General features: G+C 41.1%; 1 protein-coding gene across 3 annotated transcripts in view; it reads left to right on the plus strand.

The window, feature by feature from the left end:
- Window positions 1–16738, plus strand: part of DCBLD1 (discoidin, CUB and LCCL domain containing 1) — a 73820-nt gene that overhangs the window by 11230 nt on the left and 45852 nt on the right. For 2 of the 3 annotated variants that reach the window (XM_034990383.1, XM_034990384.1), the window contains exon 2: window positions 12761–12973. In XM_034990383.1, the coding sequence (XP_034846274.1) occupies window positions 12761–12973 (213 nt within the window). Of the gene's footprint in view, window positions 1–12348; window positions 12974–16738 lie in introns of those variants that run through there. The other variant, XR_004676510.1, reaches the window with a different exon arrangement.

Below are 16738 nucleotides of genomic sequence, written 5' to 3' on the forward strand. Positions count from 1 at the left end.
TACAGAGCACATTCTTGAGCCACATCGGTGCTAAGCAAAGTGAGCAAACTTTGTTGGAGGTGAAAGAGTCACCTCTCATTAGGCTGCCCCTTAATAGTGCGGTAAAAAGTGCCTGCTTAAATAATTAGAAAGAGAGGATGATGGAATTTCTTGTAAGTTTTACAAGACTCCCTGAATTAAACATGACTATTTTCCTCTTGTTAATTTTGAGACAAAAAAATTAGGGCTATAAAAAAATCAATGTGGGCTTTAGTACTGGTCATGCTGCTCAGCAGTAGCATGAGCTTGGGCAAGTCTTAGTGCTGTCTGCCTCAGTTTACTCACCTCCTCATTGGGTGACATTAGCAACCACAGCCTTAAAGCGCTGTGATTGAGGTCCATGGTCTCTGGAGTTCAGATGAGTTTCAGATGCCAGCTCAGCCACTTGGGCTGAGTTACCCGGCTTCTCAGAGCCTCATCTCTTCACACATAGAACAGGGGTAATAACAGGAGGACGTGGGATGAAAAAAGGGTGTGGTGGGCTCCGACTGGGCTGTATCGGAAATGGCCTATCTTATGAGCTATGGGGTATATTCTTGGATGTTTGAGATACTACTCTTTATATATGTCTATCTGGATGTATGTGTATATATGAAATGCTTCAGAATTTTAAAAAGGAAGTTAATATTGCCTGTCAAATAGGGTCGTCTTAAAATTAAATAAGATAACAAAGTCCCTTAAAATACTCTGTATCTGTCGCCTTTTACAATAAATGCTTAGTAAATGCTAAATGTTAGCATTTTCACAATTTTATGATTTTTTTCCTATTCCAGTAACATTTAGTTGTTGTTGTTGTTGTTAAGATTTTATTTATTCATTTGAGACACAGAGATACAGAGAGAGAGAGAGAGAGCATAAGCAGGGGGAGAGGCAGAGGGAGAGGGAGAAGCAGGCTCCCCGCTGAGCCAGGAGCCAGACGCGGGGCTCGATCCCAGGACCCTGGGATCATGACCTAAGCCAAAGGCATACGCCTAACCATCTGAGCCACCCAGGCGCCCCAGTAACATTTGGTTCTTACTGAGTTTTTGAAAAATATATCTGGGAAAGTGAAAAGGTGTGTATGTGTGTGTGAGAGAGAGAGAGAGAGAGAGAGAGAGAGAAACGTTGATAGTTTTAACTTCTAAAACTCAGGTTAACTTTATCTATACTTGGTAATATTGGATTTTTTTTTTCATTCCGGAGGGAGGAGTCAATGTCCGGTTACACTTTATCTGAATATTGGCGATATGTATATTTAACATGGAGCCAAGGTTAGAAAGTATAGCACGTTGTAGAGACAGGAAAGATTTCTCACATTTATCTTCACCTCCAGCAACTGCAGCTTGGACATTATATCAACATCCTGACATTAGTAAAGGTCAGTGGCTGCTTTTCTCTGACTTCCTTATCCTGAGCATCTATTCGACAGAGATAAAATAGTTGTCTTAGAAGTGTTTTGCTGCACAAACAAATTTTTCCCCCTTTTAATCTGTGAAATTAAGAACCTTCTCTGAAACAATGCATCCAATTTGTTATCAATTTTCCCAAAGCACTTGTAACTTACCAACAGTGGGAAGAGATATTTGAATATCAGATTCACATAGTATAATTTCAGTATTGTTCTTAGAACTCTCAAGGCCAATATCCACTTCTCTGCATCTGAGCCTTAATCCCCGAAGCCCCATCATGGGATCTCTGTGTGTGTCCCACTTTTGAGAGCCTCGCCCAGGAGTTGGCCCGCCCGTGTGCCCCACAGAATGCTGTACATAGGAGATGCCCACTGAGGAAGGGGTTCCCTGGGAATATGACCACCTGTGTCTCCTGAGAGAGCACCCGTGAAGCAAGGGCTTCAAGATGCCCTATGGTTGAAGAAAAAGGTGCAATTCTGCAAGCTTATTTATCTTGCAAATCTTTTTTGGAGATGGGGGCTTGACTTCCTTTTAAGTCTCCCAAACACTCAAAAGTGCACAGTGCCTACTTTGGGAGATGCTGACCTAGCCGGTAGTGGGCCCTAGATACATACTGGGGGCTGGGGGCATTCTAATTAGAGTTTCTGGCAATTTAGACTTTTCAGCACCTGGGCGCCTGGGTGGCTCAGTTGGTTAAGCGACTGCCTTTGGCTCAGGTCATGATCCTGGAGTCCCGGGATCAAGTCCCTCAGCGGGGGGGTCTGCTTCTCCCACTGACCCTCTTCCCTTTCGTGCTCTCTGTCTCTCATTCTCTCTCTCACAAATAAATAAATAAAATCTTAAAAAAAATAAAATAAAAATAGACTTTTCAGCACCTAACAGAGTCTCATTCGTCTTTACCATGCCCAGCTGTGGTTGGGCTTTTTTTTTTTTTTTTTTTTTAAGATTTTATTTATTTATTTGACAGAGAGAGACATAGCGAGAGCAGGAACACAAGCAGGGGCAGTGGGAGAGGGAGAAGCAGGCTTCCCGCAGAGCAGGGAACCCGATGTGGGACTCGATCCCAGGACCCTGGGACCATGACCTGAGCCGAAGGCAGACGCTTAATGACTGAGCCACCCAGGCGCCCTGTGGTTGGGCTTTTTAAAGATGAGGAAAACTGATACACACAAAATGGGTAATTTCTTATGATCATAGAGCCAATGAGTGAGGGAATTTGGACAAAGTCAGCAAATCCAAAACAATATTCTTGATACTTTAATATGTATAGTAGTTTTAAGTAAAAATAAGGCAGTTAAAATATTTTGAATTCTTATGAGGTGCTAGTCTCTATGCTCAATACTTTCCTAGCATTATCTCACTTAATACTAATGATAACCCTGTGAGTTGAGCACTACCATTGTCTCTATATTATGGATGATGAGTTGTAGCTTGGAGAGGTAAAGGGACCCACCTAAGGGGCGCCTGGGTGGCTCAGATGGTTAAGCGTCTGCCTTCGGCTCGGGTCGTGATCCCAGGGTCCTGGGATCGAGTCCCGCATCGGGCTCCCGGCTCAGTGGGGAGCCTGCTTCTCCCTCTGACCCTCTCCCCTCTCATGCTGTTTCTCTCTCGCTCGCTCTCTAAAAAATAAATAAATAAAATCTTAAAAAAAAAAAAAGGGACTCACCTAAGGCCACACGGCCAGTACTGGGCAGGAACCCAGTGTCATAACCATTGTGCTCTATCACCTCCCAAGTATACGGAAATAATTTATGAAATTAGAAAAGCAATAGGTGCGCAAACCCTCTTCCCCACCACCATACCTCTGCCAGTGATCTTTAACTTTTCCTTAGGAATCACAGGACTGGAGAGTGACCAAGAAGCAAGAACCATGGTTTTACTTATAGCACATTAAAGGGTAGCATTAAATTAGGCTTTAAGATTTTTTTTTTCCGTTAGGTATAAATGATGCTTCTTATGTGAACATTATAATTTTGGATGTCTTTTTTTTTTTTTTTTTTAAGATTTTCATTTATTTATTTGAGAGAGAGAGAGCACAAGCGGGGAGGAGGGGGCAGAGGGAGAGGGAAAAGCAGACTCTCCGCTGAGCAGAGAGCCCGACGTGGGATCGATTCCAGGACCCTGGGATCATGACCTGAGCTGAAGGCAGACGCCTAACTGACTGAGCCACCCAGGTGCCCAGTTTGTCTTTGCACCCTGATGGAAACAATCTCACATTTGTAAGGAGTTTTAGATAGGACCCCTTGAAATGACTTGTTTCATTTTCATGCATTCAAATGGATTTAAGTGATTCTTTTAGCTTATAGGAAACACTGTGTTGAGAGTTTACATGGAGAGACTTTTGACAATAAGTACCTTGTGTTTCCTTTTATTTTACTGCCAAATATCTTTCATCTGCTGAGGCAAAAGTGTCTTCTTCATTGGATTGTTAGTCATATCGTTAGCATCTATTTTAAACATGGTGACAATAAGGTTTAAAGAGATTCTACAACAGTTTTGCAGAACTTGGTCACATGCTTCAAGTCTATAGCTGTAATTTCTATCAGCATAATATCTGTTTTCCTTTCGAGAACAGTAAAGATTTTGAATAATTGAAGTTTCATCATCATAACTTATGTCTTACTAGTTTTATTCCCACATAACCATGCAGACCCTGCTGTCCTGGTTCTTCCATTCCTTTTCAGGCAACACACAGTGTAAAAAAAGTTAAGCACAGTGGGAGAAAAGCAAAGTTTATGAGAGAGTATGACTGACAGTGAAATTAGTAATACCTTGGGAAATCAGTTCACATTGCCATCAGACAAAGAACTCTGTAATAATTGCAGGCTCTTCTTCGTGGTTGAAAAGATTGTAGTCATCAAGAGCTCACTTGATCTTAGACATGGGAAGAAATTTTCTCACACCCACACGTGGATGATCGTATATGTGTTGAGACCTGTTGTAACTTGAATATTAGAAGAGGAAGGATCCAACTGTGATGAAATCATGTTTCTAGAAATGGTTTCACTCTTCTGATATTTCAGAGCACTCTTTCTCAAACTGCAGGTTGTGACCCATCAGTAGGCAGTCAAATCAATTGAGTTGACGCAACCAGCATGCTTTCAATTAAAAAAATGGGATGGAATAGGAAACCTTACAGTGTGTTACATACAATAGAAAGAATTGTAACATTAGACTTTTTTTCTGTTTCTGCATGTGTATGCATGTGTACTTACTTAGACTGTAATGGAAAACCTATGTTCTAACTATGGGTCATAATTTAAAAAAAAGTTTGAAGTCTGTTGTTTTACTGTATGGATTAGTTCATAACTGAAGGAATTTTTGCACTATTTATTTCATGTCATCCAAACAATTTTCCACAAGTGCAATTCAGTTGAAAGTGTTCTTTTGAAGCCTAAGTCGTGCTTCGTAGTATTACAGAACTCAGTTCATACCGGGTATATCTTAATTTCACTTTTCTGTTAGTGGAACATGATTTCTTATCAAACGGGAAATAGTCTTTTAAGGAAGTTATTGTTTTCCTTTCAGAGTGGGTGGAATTAGAGTAGACTAAATAAACAGTTGATGTGTGTAGTCAAGCATCTAGGATTTGTTTTAAGCTTCTTTAGAAAATACCTTGTATATCCATACTTCCGGAACAGCTGACATTAAAAGCGTAGAGACGTATGCTTTCAGGCATTTGGAGAACAGATATTGAGCCCGTACTCTGTTTTGGACCTGTCACTTTACCCTCAGGAATTCCTTGTTAACATACCCCTCTCCTCTTGCCTGTGAGCTTCTTTAAGTGGGAACTACGTTATGCTAAGTTCCCAGCTATTTGTTGAGTGAGTTTTTAATGACAAGTATCTGTATATTAGTTTAAAGGGACTTCTTCCAGTTTCTACTTTAAGGCTAATGCTGAAAGTAGCCTATGTTACAGAGAATATTAGGTAAATTTGGTATTTTTAATTATATTATTTTTCTGATTTATACATAATGTTTTCATATTGCAGAGAATTTAGAAAATAAATGTATAAAGAAAATGAAAATCACTTGTAATCCTACATCATAGTGCTTCAAACATTTTCCCTTTATATCTATGTGTACACAATATTCTGTTTTTAAATTAAATAGAATTCGGGCGCCCGGGTGGCTCAGTTGGTTAAGCGACTGCCTTCGGCTCAGGTCATGATCCTGGAGTCCCTGGATCGAGTCCCACATCGGGCTCCCTACTCGGCAGGGAGTCTGCTTCTCCCTCTGACCCTCCCCCCTCTCATGTGCTCTCTCTCATTCTCTCTCTCTCAAATAAATAAATAAAATCTTTAAAAAAAAAATAAAATAAATTAAATAGAATTCTAAAACATGACTAACTTTTCCTTAATATCACATTGCTTGGAGATACCATGGTTTGATCAGCCTTTTCTAATTTAGATTGTTGCCAGATGTTCAGAGTTAAAATATTTAAATTTTGTGTAGAGATCACTTGGGGAGCTATAAAATACTGAGTACTTACAGCTTTTTCCACAATCTAACCTTCATCCAGTTTTGTTTTTGTCAGTTGTTTTGAGAAGGGATTTGGTCAATCTCACAAACCAGCTCTGGCTCCAAGCAAACCCCAGGATTTAGGCCCATCATGGAGTGACCACCCTTCACATATTCTGCAGAGGAGAGGACCTTTCAGCCTAAGGAGAGAGGAAATGACGCATAGTTTAGTCATCATGGGCTTTGGCACTTTGGCAATTAAATTACAGTTCAAAGGAAGAAAAAGATAAACATTGCACCGTAGCCACTTTTGAAGAGTAGACAAGTTCCCGGTAACAAAGCTTCCTCCTTCCCCCTTATTTCCACAGCCTCCCCTTTGACGTTAGTAGGTGGCAGTTGAATCTAGTGGTCCCGCCGCATGCCCCGTTATCACTGTGGCTCACTGCCCATCACAGCTCCCAACACCATGTGGACCTTAATCCTCCAAACCAAGGTTGTATTTTTTTGCCCTAAAGACTGACCTTCATTTCTTTTCATTTTAGTTTTTTTAAAAAACCTGTATACCCTCGGGGCATCCTGGTGGCTCAGTGGGTTAAGCCTTCAGCTCAGGTCATGATCCCAGGGTTCTGGGATCGAGCCCCACATCGGGCTCCCTGCTCAGTGGGGAGCCTGCTTCTCCCTCTGCCTCTGCTGCTCCCCCTACTTGTGCTCTCTCTCTCTCTCTTGCTCTGTCAAATAAATAAATAAAATCTTTTAATAAATAAATAAAATAAAAATGAAAAAACCTATACACTCTCATCATCATAGCTACAGCAACCATCAACTTCTGCCTGTCTCTTTTTTCTTATCCTGCTTCCTCCCTTTTTTTACTCTCCTATCTTAAGGCAAATCCCAGACCTCATGTCATCATGTCATTTCAGCTCAGATATGTCAGCAGGCCTCCCTAAAAGAAGACATTTCCTACATAACCTCAATAGCATTATCACACCTAATAAAATGAATAATACTTTTCTGACAGCAATACCCCACTTACCTTCTTTAAATGGTTTTGTAAGGTTGGTTTTTCAAATCAGGATCCAAACAAAATTCACTTGGTTGCTGTTTATTTAATTTTCCTTTAATCTGAAATAAATACTTTCTTTTATGCCTCTTTATACAATTCCTTGTTGAAGAAATTCAGTCAGTTGCACCTAGAATGTCCCAGCCGGGATGCAGCTAATGGCTTTCTTGTGGTGTCAATAAACTTGTGCGTTTCCTATAACCTGGAAGTTAGACTTAAAGACTTGATGAGATTTGGAGTCAGTTATTGATTCACGTTTTGCTTTTTGGCGAAAAAAATTCATAGGTATTGGTGCATAGAGCACATTTTATCCTCCCTGGAGACACATAGTAACTGATTACCTTACTTTTCGTCATGCTAGGATCCATCAGTAAGTTAGCTGGTAACACAGCTGGTACTTCCATTTTAAAGTTCTTCTCAACCTTCTACCCAATGGTTTTCCATCTGTTTATGACCATTGCAGGAGTCAGTTACCTCTCATTAGGGAACTGTTCATTTTAATAGGACAATATCATGAAAGCATCCAAAGGGAGGTCTGATAAGGCAGCAGTTCAGATGTTGTTTTTTTTAAGATTAAACACAAATATTTGTTACAAAATCAAATAAAGAAGAGAGGCAAAAATGTTTTTAAAATCCTAGAGCCATGCGGCGCCTGGGTGACTCAGTCATTAAGCGTCTGCCTTTGGTTCAGGTCATGATCCCGGGGTCCTGGCATCGAGTCCCACGTTGGGCTGCGTGCTCGGCGGGAAGCCTGCTTCTCCCTCTCCCATTCCCCCTGCTTGTGTTCCCTCTCTCACTGTGTCTCTCTCTGTGAAATAAATAAAATCTTAAAAAAAATTAAAAAAAAAAATCCTAGAGCCATTGGTAAATCCCCACCATCAGTGAAGTAGCCTTAAGGAAAGCTGATATACACTGTACTTTCTCATCTGTAAACTGGAGCATGTATAGGAGCCGCCTTCAGACGTAATACCCCATGCTCCTCAGACAAATATGAGAAATGTGGGTAATGAATTTGGTATAGAGAGATTTTTAGAATAAACGTGGCCCCCTTTATTGGTTTTCATTCCATGCACACCTTTTCAATGCATATGTGGATAATATTTAAGCATAGTTTAACTAGTTTATACAGAATAACAAATCCAAATAGTAAAGTATAAAATAGAAAATGAAAGCCTCCTCATTTTCATCCTCTGTCAGCCAAACTTAACCGGACTGACACATTTTTTTAATTAAACTTTCTCTGAGATAACTGTCCATTATATACAGTTGCAAGAAATAAGAGAGAGAAGTGTTGTGTCCCTTTAACTTGGTTATCCTCAATTATAACATCTTGCCAATCACAACCAGGAAATTGACATTGATACACAAGAAATGGAACAGGAAATGATAGATTTTTAAATAACTTGTCGTCTTCCTTGTCAGTGATTCTTTACTGGAGTTAGGTGATGAGAGTAAGCTCCCTGAGTGTTGGGATGAGGTCATGGGAATATTGCTTCCCTACTGTCGATCATTTGCATGCATCTGCCTTATACAATCCATGGTACAGTGGGCATTTTCTTTCCCTCCCAGTTCTCCATTCTCCCCTTTGACATATTTCTAGGCCTTTTTTTTCCTCCAGCTTTATTGAGATATAATTGACATATGATGTATTAGTTTAAGTCTACAAGGTGTTGATCTGATACATATTGCAAAATTATTACCACCGTAATGTTAGCTAACCTCTCCATCACCTCACATAATCCCCATTTCTTTTTTGTGGTGAGAACATTTAAGTTACTCTTAGCAACTTTCAAGTATCTATTACAGTATTATTATTATATCTAGTTTTTGGAATTCATCAAGACTGTGGAAGGACAATAGGGTGAAAATTCCTGATGTAGTTAATACCATGGAATAAATGTATTCTATTAGCACTTGCCACAGAAAACTCCATGAAGAGTCTCCTTCCGTGGGCAGGGGTGAAATTACAAACTTCTGATGACAGCTTGCTTTTTAATAAATTAGGACCCAGCAGTTCCTTTCAGGTTTTTTTTGGCAGAACAAAGACTCCTGGAGTATCATTCTGATAACTAATGGAAAAGAGAACTTTTTCCAAGGAGGCAGAGATCCCCCAGGCAAAGTAATGATGGGAGTGTTGAAGACAGACCCGCTCCCCGTCTGCTGGTATTGCCAGGTGAAATTAGTTTCCTCTTGGGCTTTAGAGTAAAAGTGATTGGAAAGAAGTACAATTACAGGGTTGAATGAACATGATACCCTGGGATTTTCCTTTGTCATGACATGTCACTTAAGTAAAATCGAGAATACAATGATCATATGAGAGTTGATTCACATATAATTACCCCTCATTTTATATTTAGCTGCGCTTTCCAGAAAGAGTTCACTTTTTCTTCTCTTATTAAAGCAGAGAATTTCATAGTAATAAGAAAAGAGGTGTTTAAATGTTTGAGCAGGTGGTATCTTGGTGGCTTAGAGAGGGTTATGTGTATATTTATTTGCATCATTGTTTGTATGCCGGTTACCCTAGCGTTGCCCTGTCAGCATGCTCACAATCATTGCCTCCCAAGGTGGGGCACGTCATAGAAATGAGCGGCTTGGATGTGGTGGGGAGCTAGGGCATTTTTCTCCTTTAAAGGGGCAGCCGCGGTCTCACTAGCCCGATGAGAACGCCTGCTGGTATCGTTGCCATGTCTTTCAGTCTTCAAGAGAAACTGTAAATTGGATTTTTTAATGAAAGCCTTTATAAGCAGGCAAATAATCCAAATTTTAAATCAAAGCCCTGTGCACTATGTCCTTCTGCACCATATGCTTCACTCTAGTATATTTTTCATTTAATTTTCAACAATTTTGTACTCACTGCCAGAGATGTCACGAAGTACAGCTGTCACCTCAACCTTAACCAAACTTACAGCGTTTGCCCCCAGACCTGCTGCTTTCTGAGCTTCTCATTCTATCTATATTAGCCTTAGTGTTCCAGTCATTTCTGGACTCAGAATCTCAGTGGGTTTTTTGTTTCTTCTCTTCCCCATGGACTAAACCAAAACCCAAGTCTGTTGATTTTGGGTTTTTTTAGATTTTATTTAAATTCAAGTTAGTTAACATTAGTTAACTAATTAGCATTAGTTTCAGGGGTACAATTTAGTGATTTATCAGTTGCATCTAACACCCAGTGCTCATTACATCAAGTGCCCTCCTTAATGCTCATCAGCCAGTTACCCAATTACCCCATCCTCCCACCCACCTCCCCTCCAGCAACCCTCAGTTTGTTTCCTAGAGTTAAGAATCTCTCTCTGATTTTACCTCATTTTATTTTTCCTTCCCTTCCCCTATGTTCATCTGTTTTGTTTCTTAAATACCGCATATGAATGAAATTATATAGTATTTGTCTTTCTCTGACTGACTTATTTTGCTTAGCATAATACCCTCTAGTTCCATCCATGTCACTGAAAATGGCGAGATTTCATTCTTTTTGATAACTAAGAAATATTCCATTGTATATACATCTTTATCCATTCGTCCTTCAATAGACATCTGGGCTCTTTCCATAGTTTGGCTATTGTGGACATTGCTGCTATAAACATTGGGGTGCGTGTACCCCTTTGAATCACTATGTTTGTATCCTTTGGATAAGTACCTAGAAGTGCAGTTGCTGGGTTGTAGGGTAGTTCTGGGGTTTTTTGGTTTGTTTTGTTTTAAGATTTACTTATTTATCCGAGAGAGAGAGAAAGAGAGAGAGAATGCAAGTTGGGGGATGGGCAGAGGGAGAGAGAGAATCCCAAGAAGGCTCCATGCCTATTGTGGAGCACAACTCGGGGCTCAATCCCAGGACCCCAAGATCATGACCTGAGCCGAAATGAAGAGTCAGATGCTTAACTGACTGAGCCACCCAGGCACCCCAGGGTAGCTCTATTTTTAACTTTTTGAGGAACCTCCATATGGTTTTCCAGAGTGGCTGCACCAGCTTGCATTCCCACCAACAGTGTAAGGGGGTTCCCTTTCTCCGCATCCTCACCAACACCTGTTGTTTCCCGAGCTGTTGATTTTTTTTTATTGTGAATTTCTGATTTTCTTTCCCTTCCCTTTCTAGCTGTCCCATTCCTAGCCCTTGTACTGCTCTTCTGACTTGCATTCTCCCCACATTCTAGATCCTATAGCATTGGCCAACCAGGTTGATCATCCTTTTTTAAATACTTCTTTCATTATCTCCCTTCTCAAAAACTTCTATGGGTCTCTGTAGTCTTCCATATAAATTCCACAGCTTCTCCCTAGATGTGGAGGTGTCACAGTAATTTTATCTGAGTGTCCATCTACATTTCTGCTGTATTCTTGGTAAAGTTAACTCTCATCCGCCATCCATCAGTCTGGCTGGAGCTGCTGGGAATCTTGTGACAGTTTCTGGAATATGGGTGGATTCCTCTCCTTGGACTTATCTGAATGAGATGGAGTAGCTTCTGGAGTTCTCTGCCCTGCCCCCTGCCAATTTTTTGTTTTGTTTAGTTTGTTTGTTTACTACTATCATTTGGGCTGCAAGCCTAAGGGTCAGAAAAGAGTGGGACAAAGGAAAGCCCCAGGCCAATCCTGCTCTAGCTCAGGAAGAGGCTGGAGGAGGAAGGAAGCAGCCTTGGGGTTTAGATTCCCACTATGCCCAAATTGGGGCTTCTCTGTGGGAGACTTTGGGATGCAGAGGCCTTGTTTTATTACTCAGAGAATTCCTTCTTCAACAAATTTCTGCTTTCCCTCCAGTTAAGGGCAGAAATTCTTGCTTTTATGTGAAGCCTTACCAGCCACAGGAATTTTGTGATTTGAATGCAGTGTATGCTCGTTTACCTTGCAACCCACCCAGTTGGCATGCCATTAGATATTTGAGTGACTCAGTCACTTTAATCTACTGGAGCAATGTGTTGGTCAATTGATGAACTTCCCTATTCGGAAAAGTCTTAAGGAAATTTCTTACTTTAGTGAAGTAGTGATAATTCACTGGAATAGATTCTCTCCTGCCTTCCTCAGCCCTTTAAGCTCCTGATATGGCACATGGCACCCAGTATTAGAGTTAGATGAACATGTGACTCTCTCCCATTTTGCTCTGAGTTCTGTGAAGCCACCATTGCTGCCTTTTTGTGTCTCCAGCAGTACCAGGTCTGGTATGTGCCAAGCACTCAGTGCACTAGACCCTCAGCATTCTCTAATGACACATCCTGGGTCTATCAGGAACCTTCCAGTCAGTGACTGTCATTAACTGCGACATGAATGTCGAACCGCTGGAAACCTCCAGCTATGACAGGCTGTCACTCTCCTCTCAGCCCACGTCTCAGACTCCACCAGCCGCACGCTCTCCTGTTTAACAATACAATGACCCTCTTGGAAGTAAGTATGATTATTTTCTCCACCACAAATTATTGCATGGCATCGGCTTGCTAATAGATGAAACCACAAACAGCAAATCTGTGACTGCCAAGGGCCTACTGTGCAAGTTTCCATGGGTAGATAAATAGATGATTAGCAAAAGTGGTATGATTAAATGAAGTATTTGCTGAGGGCTTTCCACTCTAATATATGAAACACTTTGGTCCAAAATATTCAGAAGATTAAACTGGGAAACAAGATGAAATAACCTGAAATAATATAAAATTTAATCTTCTTCTTCTTCTTCCTCTTCCTCTTTGTCCTTCTCCTCCTTCTCCTCCTCCTTCTTCCTCTTCTTAGCTTTTCCCTCTACAAAGAAGGAATAACATACATGACTTGGAGATTGTACTAGACTCTCTCAATCCTCAGTAAGAATTAATGTCACTTCTTTCATTCTCTTTTTCTTTACCAGGTGATGGCTGTGGGCACATAGTGACCTATCAGGACAGTGGCACAATGACATCTAAGAATTATCCAGGGACTTACCCCAATCACACGGTTTGTGAAAAGACCATCAGAGTACCAAAAGGGAAGAAGCTGATTCTGAGGTTAGGCGATCTGGATATTGAATCCCAGACCTGTGCTTCTGACTACCTTCTCTTCACCAGCAATTCCGATCAGTATGGTAAGAAAAGAGGTCTAGGTTTCTGTGAGCATGAAGTAATTTGGAGCTTGGGAGGGAGGGCAAGTGGTGTGTTGGTGAGTATTATAGCCTGGGAAGATTAGAAGAGAAGCTTGCTTTTTGTAAGCTCCTAGGGTAGCTCACGTGGATACACTTGCTTCCTAAGCTGCAACAAAGACATCTAAGGAGATTTAGCATTAGCCTTGTGTGTGTGTCTCAGGAGCTTTGTTTGAGTGTGTATCTTGCTGGGAAGAGAATTGGAGATGTATGGCACTTGGCTAGAACATCTACAAGTCATTCATTCATGTGACAGATATTTATTGAACAGCGATCATGTGTTCAGGAACTCTGTGGGATACAGCGTGAAAAAACAAAGTTCCTCCTTCATGGAGCTTGCTTTGGTGGGGAGGGGAGATGGAAAATCAAATGCATCTATCATATGAGGGGTAGTGAGAAAGAAGAGCGAGAATAACAAAAACAAGGCAGCCTAAGGTTGTACAGAGCCTGTTTTTGAGTCGGTTTCTACTACAAATGGGATGGTCAGGAAAACTTCTCCAATACGGGAACATTGAGCAGAGACCCGAATGACTCGAGGGAATGGACTGTGTACATGTGTCTGAGGTCAGAGTTTTCTGGGTAAGGGAACAGCAGATGCAGAGGACAATTTCCAAAATAATCTTTTGAAATCAAGCTTTTTTTGTGCTTTGGGGTGTGCAGTTAGCACACTGGAGTCTGAAATCACCAGAACAGTGACCCTGTGATCCCAAGTCCAAGGAAACAGCTTAGGTTTAGACAATTCAAAAACAAAGACGAAATCTTATATACAGGTTCTTCTGAGGTTAGAGGTTTACGGAAATTCTCTATGCATACGGCTCCCAAAACGATACAGGTTTTGTCTACCTACTAGCTCTCTGCAGGCAATTTCTCAAACACACACATCTTTCAATGTTGTCTTTACCTTTGCATGCAGACGTGTTTCCTCTCTCCTGCTGCCTCCTCCCAGCGTGGAGGCCCCGACTAGCCTGGAGACCATTCAGAGGTCTATGCTTATCTAGCCTGCATGGAAAAAAAAACCTAGGATTTTTTTTATCCCTGGGAATATTATGTCTATTTTAATGATTGCTGAATTACTCTGACAGAATAAAGATAGTTGATTTCATATAATTGGTTGCAACTTTTTACTGCAGTTTGATTCAGATGGGAAAGATGAGGGGCACCTGGGTGGCTCAGTTGGTTAAGCATCTCACTTCTGCTCAGGTCATGATCTCAGGGGTCCTGGGATCAGCCCCGAGTGGGCCTCTGTGCTCAGCGGGGAGCCTGCTTCTCCCTCTCCCTCTGCCCCTCTTCCCACTCATGCTCTCTCTTTCTCAAATAAATAAATAAAATCTTTATAAAAAAACAAACAAATGGGAAAAATGAGAATTCAAGGGATGCTGAAAGCCCCTGGGAATGCTTACTGGTGATCACGTGTGTATTAATTTGTAGAAGCACTCTTCAGGGAATCCCTCATCAGCCAGGAAATGTCATTCACATTCAGAGGGGAGGATTGAGTTCAGAGCCCTCCTGTAAGATGTGAGGCAAACGCTGCGGGGCCAGCCATGGCTTTCCCACACTGGTGTCTCCTGGGGACTGTCTACTTTCCTGGAAGAGGAGCAGTTACTTCCATCTGCTGACAGAGCAGTAGAGAGTAGCCCTCTCTGTTGCTTGCCACCTCTCTCAAATCAGAGGTGAGGTGAGAAGAACTAGAAAGGGGAGCGGATCAGCGCAAAGCAGGATTGGAGAATGGATGTTGCTTTCCCACACCGTGAGTTTACTTCATCAGCTCCGATGTATATTCATGAATATCCGGGAAAGAGGAAACACATAGGGTTAACGACATATTAGGAGCTAGGTTCTGAGGTGATTGTGGTCAGCTTCAGGGCACCGATCTCCACCATTTCTAGATTTCTCGAATTTTCAAGGCTTAGACCCATCAAATGAGTAATGGATTGCAATTCACCTGTAGCAGTAAAGCCAACTAAATTATTTTTCTCTTTATATTTTTTCTATATACCAGTTAGGTTTATCTTTTAAAAACCAGAATTTGTGCTCATTGTAGAAATAAACATATTCAGGGTCTGTTATAATGCCAGGCACATGCTTGACCCTTACGTAGATTTTCTGGAATCCTTATATCCACCTTGGAGGTAAATGTTATTAACTCCTTTCTACAAATAGGGAAACTAAAGCACAGTGAGTTGGGTTTTTTTTTTGTTTTTGTTTTTGAGTAACATGCCAAAGATCACACAGCTAGTTGAGGGGTGAAAGGAGGATTTGTGTCCATGTCTTTGTGGTTCAAATACCTCTGATTCCAGATGTCTGCTCCTCTGTCCCAGTCCCACAACTCAAAGAAAACCACAACACATTCTTAGCCCAATATTATATCATACAGCAATTTTGTCTAAAATTAGCAGGTAGAGCTAATATTTTTGGCTAGGGATGTTCTTAAGATGAAATATTCAGTGATGCTCAGAATGTTTCTTTTGTGGCTACGTTAAAGATTTTTTGGGCGCCTGGGTGGCTCAGTTGGTTAAGCGACTGCCTTCGGCTCAGGTCATGATCCTGGAGTCCCTGGAGCGAGTCCCGCATCAGGCTCCCTGCTCGGCGGGGAGTCTGCTTCTCCCTCTGGCCCTCCCCCCTCTCATGTGCTCTCTCTCTCATTCTCTCTCTCTCAAATAAATAAATAAATAAATAAATAATCTTAAAAAAAAAAAAAAAAGATTTCCTGATCAGTCACGCTAAGACAAACCCAGCAGACAGGGGTAAGGGAAATTAGCCATAAAGGAAATATCTGGAAAGAAAATTAGGATATTTTAGTCCTGTAAGAATATTTTTAAAAAATTAAATGCTTAGGGTGAGCTAGAGAAAGTGTATACATGCGTATGCTGTGTATGTTGCATATACATGTTTGTGTCTTTTGTAGTTTTGAAGCGCATTCTGGGAGGAGCCACTCTTCGTATGCATGTGCTTATAATATTCAATCCAGTGATTTGAATGTAGTAGATCTACTCAGTGAATAAATGATTTTTTAATAAAGTGAATCAACAAGTTCAGTGACGTGGAACCAGTTAACTAAAACATGTTACAATTACTTGGCATATTAAACACATGTTTGTTTAAAAGACTATTAATATGGGAAGCTGCTTATGATATAGTGTTAGGTAAATATGAATATATGCTAATGTTATAACAATAAGGAAAAAACCTTCCAATAAAATAAGACAACATAACTTCAGCAGAATCTTGAAGTGAGACTTTAGAAGTTTTAACTACTGGTATTGTTATATCTTCTCTCTACTTTCTATTTTTTCTTTCACAAACATAAGTTAATATGTTGTTAATACAGGGACGCCTGGGTGGCTCAGTCAGTTAAGCATCTGCCTTCCGCCGGGGTCATGATCCCAGGGTCCTGGGATCCAGCCCCACATCCAGCTCCCCGCTCAGCAGGGAGTCTGCTTCTCCCTCTGCCCTTACCCCTCGCTTGTGCTCTCTCTCTCTCTCTCCCCCCCCCACAAAAATAAAGAAATAAAAAAAAAAATCTGGAAAAAAAAGTGTTAATACAGAACAAATAGATTTCCTTGGACCCAAAACACGAACTAGACCAATATTTTAACTTAGTTAAAATAGTCCGGTGGTCAGTTTGAACCTCCCCAAGGAGCACAGGCATCTGCAAAGGAGGAGGAAGGAGCGCTTTGTCATCCTGCGCCCCACCCAGCTCAGGGTGGGCGT

Source organism: Mirounga leonina, unplaced genomic scaffold (genome assembly GCF_011800145.1).
Source record: "Mirounga leonina isolate KUSES-001 unplaced genomic scaffold, KU_Mleo_1.0 Mir_53, whole genome shotgun sequence".
NCBI lineage: Eukaryota > Metazoa > Chordata > Mammalia > Carnivora > Phocidae > Mirounga > Mirounga leonina.